The sequence below is a fragment of the Manihot esculenta genome, chromosome 5 (assembly GCF_001659605.2).
Source record: "Manihot esculenta cultivar AM560-2 chromosome 5, M.esculenta_v8, whole genome shotgun sequence".
Lineage (NCBI taxonomy): Eukaryota > Viridiplantae > Streptophyta > Magnoliopsida > Malpighiales > Euphorbiaceae > Manihot > Manihot esculenta.
In genome coordinates this window covers 33,504,777-33,509,995 of record NC_035165.2, presented here as the reverse complement: position 1 = coordinate 33,509,995, position 5,219 = coordinate 33,504,777, and the positions used below count along the sequence as shown (strand labels likewise).

At 28.1% G+C, this 5,219-nt stretch overlaps 1 protein-coding gene across 4 annotated transcripts; it reads right to left on the bottom strand.

The window, feature by feature from the left end:
- Window positions 1-957: 957 nt before the first annotated feature.
- On the bottom strand, window positions 958-4,847 carry LOC110616200 (inactive glucose-1-phosphate adenylyltransferase small subunit 2, chloroplastic). Of its 4 annotated transcripts, none has more exons than XM_043956612.1 (9): window positions 4,523-4,847; window positions 4,128-4,418; window positions 3,755-4,024; window positions 3,512-3,679; window positions 3,149-3,252; window positions 2,902-3,016; window positions 2,262-2,357; window positions 2,039-2,185; window positions 958-1,115 (listed from the first exon to the last, which is right to left on the bottom strand). In XM_043956612.1, exons 1-9 carry the CDS (start codon window positions 4,706-4,708, stop codon window positions 999-1,001), a joined length of 1,494 nt encoding a protein of 497 aa, XP_043812547.1. In that variant the 5' UTR covers window positions 4,709-4,847; the 3' UTR covers window positions 958-998. The 4 variants fall into 4 exon arrangements, with proteins under 4 accessions (XP_043812547.1, XP_021614238.1, XP_043812548.1 ...); XM_021758546.2 differs by having other exon boundaries at window positions 2,902-3,013; XM_043956613.1 differs by having other exon boundaries at window positions 3,149-3,246.
- Between the last annotated feature and the right edge of the window lie 372 nt (window positions 4,848-5,219).

The following is a 5,219-nucleotide window of genomic DNA, read 5'->3' as shown; positions in this document are numbered from 1 at the left end:
AGCAGTTATGAATGAATTATCACATATTAAAGAAGAAAATTTGTTTTAGATAAGTAAATTAATCAAAGTAGATAAAGAAAATTAAAACTAACCTATTTAAAAAAGGTATTATCTATGCATAAATAGAGTTTGAATACCATAAAATAAAGTAAAATAGTATATCATCTGTATTTCTTAAATTAAAATGAAGTTAACAGAATTAAAATAAATTGGATGCCAATTCATTAGATATTAGTCCATAACACTAGTATAATTACATAATTTTAATAAAATAAAGTACATAATTAACTATAAATATTTATGAAAATATTACACTTTTTTTAAATTAAACATTAGACTATTTTAAAAGGAATAAAAGTTCATTAAATCTCATTTTTTTTCAACGGTTAATATAATATTATTTTTTAATAATAAAAAAAATTATTTAACTCTTAGTAAAAAAAACAAGGTTTAATTAACTAAAAAGATTAAATTGAACTTATTTGATCATTGAACAAAAATATACAAGTTTAATTAGACTTATTTTTATTTTAAAATTGTGAAATTTATTACCAGAATTTGAAAGAAAAATGTTGTAATCATAGTTTATGGTTTATTATAAAAAAAATAAAATAAAATAAAATTGAAGTTTAGAACTTTTTGTAATATAAATTGAAGTTAATGAACAAGTTTGATAGATTTATGTAAGTGGAGAAAGAGCGAAATTTAGTTATAAGTTAATCTGTAGGCCGATAATAACATAGCATAACAATTTTAATAATATTGAAATTGAAGTTAAAGAGTTGTATGATACAAATTGGACTTAGGGACAATGCTGATAAAACTACCTAAACTGAAGGACTATTAGCGAATATTGTTTTTGGAGTTGACTAACAGCAAGAAATGGAAAATTTGCAAAAGAAAAAGAATTATTATTCTTTAAAAAAAAATACATAAATAAGATGATCTTTTTTTAGATAATTATTAAAGAATCAATGGTAAAAAAATAATTAATAGAATCATAAAATGCTGCCATCTGGGATCACTGCATTCTGCAGAACAACCACTATTCCTTCACTGATTATGAACCCATTAGCTTCCCTGTTGCCTTCTCGCACTTTCTCCTTATTAATAATCTGCATTAACACAAAGACTTTTTATTATTATTATTATTTTATTTTTATTAATACTTGGACTTGAGCAAGAGCCGAAATCGGGGATTTAATTCAATTTGTTGATCAAATCCGAATCGACCTAATTTTTACTAGTTTAAAATTAATTTTAATCCAATTTCACTTTGATTTCAAAGCGTTTACGGTTTATTATGATTTTTTAGGGTTTTATTCTAATTTCAATTATTTTAAATTAAAAAAATTAAATAAAAAATTTAAATAAAACTAAGAAAGCAAATATAAATATTAAATATAGTTAAATTAATAATGAAATAATATTAGTAAATTGTATAAAATTGTTCATTTACATGGTATAAAAAATAAAATATATTATGTGTAAATTGAAATAATAACTTTTTTACAAATAAAAAAACAAATTCAACTTAATTATTTTGATTTAACTTGCCTTTGTATCATATTTAAGTGACACAATCTTGTTACATTATTTATTTTAAAAATTCAAAGTCAAATTAAAATCAAAACTGAGCAGTCATTTCGAATTAATCAGTTATTCAATTCTAGTTCTAATTTAGAGGAAAGGCTCATAAGTTTTTAATACAAGATTTTAATTTGATTTAAAAATTAGAATCATATAATTTCAGTTTGATTTACGGTCCAAACTGAACCATGATTAGGTCTAATAATAAACATAAATAATAACAATTATACAAAATTTAGAAAATTTTTAGGTAAATTTGATTTATCGAAAATTCAAAAGATATTAAAATAAATTTTTATGTATTTTTTAATATTAAAATTTATTTATTTATATATTTAAAATCTCTTAATTTATAATAAATCGAATTTAAATAAGTATTTCCTATAAAACTAACACACGTTGCTGGCTAAACTGAGTCCTGGACAGAAGTGATCATGATTCTACATACCATTACATTTCTGCCAATTCTTGCATTCTTGTCTATTAGAGCTCTCCTTATCTGAGTATCATCACCAATCCCTGTTGAAATATCCGTGCCTTTCCCATCCATTCCACTCTTCTGAATGTGCTCTTTCTTGTGAATGCACTCACCTATCTGTTGAAACATTGTCCTCTTTGAAACAATAAAGAATCACAGATAATAGAAAAAATATTTTAGATGTGCCTCTTACTTGATAATCGGAGCCCATGATCACCGAATCTTCAATTATGGCCCCAGCTCCAATTCTTGTCCCAATTCCAACTACTGTTCCTTTGATCTTGCACCTCTATTCTTAGAACGGTCAAAACCATATTTCCAGGAATCCAGAACCAGATCAAAATAAAAATTCAGAGAAAATATTTCAATTTCTAGTAGTTTTTCATGTGCTTGTGATCATAATTTCACAGTGGAAAGATAGAAAGAAAATTACTATTTGATGCCTATAATATAAGAAAACTCATTAATATTCTTTTTATTTTGAAAAATATATTAAAACATTTTGAAATTTTAAAAAATCCAACAATTAATCTTTTCATTAATTTTAATCATTAATTGCTATAAAAAAGTTTAAAATACTCTCAATATGAAATAACTAATTAGTATATATTTTTATAAAACTTAGAAGTCCAACTAATAAATTTTCTCATAAATATAAAGATTAATTAAGTAGTAAAACAATGGATAAAATTATGAGAAGAACTAATGAGTATAATTTTTTAAATTTCAAGCATATTTTAATGTAGTTTTCAAAATCAGAAGACAGTTTTCCAAAACATAGAAATTAAATGGTAAATTTTATGGGTTTATGGATATTTCCTTTTCATTCTTACATTGATAATGCAACCATCTCCAATAACACTATCTGTTATGTCTGCATCTCTTATGGTAGTTGGAGGGAGATAGCGCCGCATGGTGTAGAGAGGAGATTCTCTATCACAGAAGCTGCTATGAAAGGATCAAGTTTTTTTCTTTTTGTTAGTTGAAGAGAGGGGAAAAAAAATTAAGGATGGAAAATTTTGGTAAAGCTCATTGTACTGGTATTGTACTTTCACCCTTCCTGGTATTAAGATTACTGACTTATATCCCATGTTTGATCTCTTTATGCATTCCATGTTTGCTTCATAAAATGCTGAAATGCTCCTCATGTCCTCCCAGTATCCATTGAACCGATAAGCCTGCACCTGCAGAAAAGGAGAAATTCTTAACCTCTAGTTTGGTATCAAACATTTCACAAGAATTGAATTGAATTCAATTCAATTCTTTTTTACCGATTTTCTTTTTACTTTACAAAATTTTTATTTAAAAAAAATGAAATCATGTCGTTAGAATTTATTTATAATTTAAAAAAAAAAAAAAAATCATGCAAAACAGAGGAACAGGTTTAAACATTGGACAGAAGAAAGGAATCTGAGATGTCCACAAAAAAAGAAATCTATATACCTTCATTCCAGAGGATATTGCACCAGGTATCACTTCAGCTCCAAAGTCATTTGCTTTAGGAAAATATGTCTCTAGAAGCTTTGTCATAACTTGTCTATTAACCAGGTAGATCCCCATGCTGGAAATCTTGCAATTTGCATAATCAATGAGCTTTCTGGAGCTTTTTACCTGCAATTAGGAGGTAAAGATTCTCATAGATGATCCCTGGAATTAGAGGAAGATATATTGATGAAAGTAACTTACTGAGGTTACAATTCTCGGATCCTTCTCTGATCTCAAAATAAACTCTGCAACTTCATTTTCTGAATTCACTTTCAATAGCCCAAAACCTGGATCTGGCTCTTTGATATAATCCAGAGCTGCAATGGTTATATCTGCCTGGCTACTCCTGTGAGCTTCTATTAGTTTCTGGTAGTCCATTTTGTAGAGGTGGTGGCCTGGAAGTATCAAAAACTCTGATACCGGAAACTCTTCCAGTACCCACAAGCATCTTCTCATAGCATCAGCAGTTCCCTGATAGAAGGAGGAAGAAAAAGAAAAGAAAGGAAAGAAAATATGATTTTGCAGCTGCAAAGCATCAGGGAGAAATGTAGTATGGAATAAGGCATTACTAGACCTGAAACCAGCCCTGGTCTTCAGGACTCTGATAAGCTGCAATAACTTCAACAAAGCCATCTCTGCCAAGGCCTTGTCCATTGTAAGCTCTTGAGAGATGAGAATTGAGAGAAGTAGAGTTGTATTGAGTAATGGCATAGATTTTGTTTATGTTACTATTAATGCAGTTGCTCACAACTGCATCAATAATCCTGTAATTTGCTGCTATAGGAATTGCTCCTTCTGATCTTCTCTTTGTCAATGGATAGAGTCTTGATTCTGATCCGTCTCCAAACACAATGGCTGCAACACTCTGCCATAGAATGAATGGTCAAACATGGTTCAGACAAAAACCATTTTGAAAATCTAGATCAAAAGCTAAATGCAAGATGAAGTTGGAAGAAATTAAAAATGAACCTGATTTGCTGGAGGGGATAATGAGATGGGATATTGAGGTTGATGGGAATTGGATATGAAGAAGCTTGGTGAAGAGTAAGATAGATTTGATAAACATTTTCGACGAATATGAGTGGATTCAAGAATGGAAAGCTTTGCCTGGATATGGAGATTTACAGGGTTTGAACTAGGAAGCTGCAATATCATCACTATGACAATGAAGAGCAAGAGTAATCTAATATGGTGATGATATGCAACTTACACTTGGAATATTGTTTTTCCCCTCTAAGTTCTGATTTAATAGAGAGAAATGGGAGAGAATATTTTGGTTTCTTCCACTTCATGGCTAGTTCAATAGATCTTCCTTTCTTGGCTGGTACTTGTCAGCTATGTACTAAAGGCTTTTTTGGCATTGAGAATGAGACCTATTTTTTTTGTTATTATTATTTTAAAAAAGCCCCCTTAGAAACTATTAAAAAAAGGAGTTAAAGAAGTTACTAAAGTTTTTGTGATTAAAATATACCATTTTTAATATAAAAATAGTTTTTAGTGGCATCTAACTAATATATTTAAAGTCAAATATATATTTGCACCCTCAATTTTATTAAAATAGTCTTGTAACTGAATTATTCAAAAGTATAATTAAGATTGTAATTCTAGTACAAGATACCATAAATTATTCAAAGTTTAGAGCTTTAAAAGATATTTTTGTAAAATT

Excerpts from the sequence above, each read along its gene's own strand:
- LOC110616200 (XM_043956612.1), bottom strand. The coding sequence starts at position 4,708 with ATGATATTGCAGCTTCCTAGTTCAAACCCTGTAAATCTCCATATCCAG. Across the intron at positions 4,025-4,127 it reads AAGACCAGGGCTGGTTTCAG|GGAACTGCTGATGCTATGAG; the intron begins GTCTAGTAATGC and ends TCCTTCTATCAG. Across the intron at positions 3,253-3,511 it reads CAATATCCTCTGGAATGAAG|GTGCAGGCTTATCGGTTCAA; the intron begins GTATATAGATTT and ends CCTTTTCTGCAG.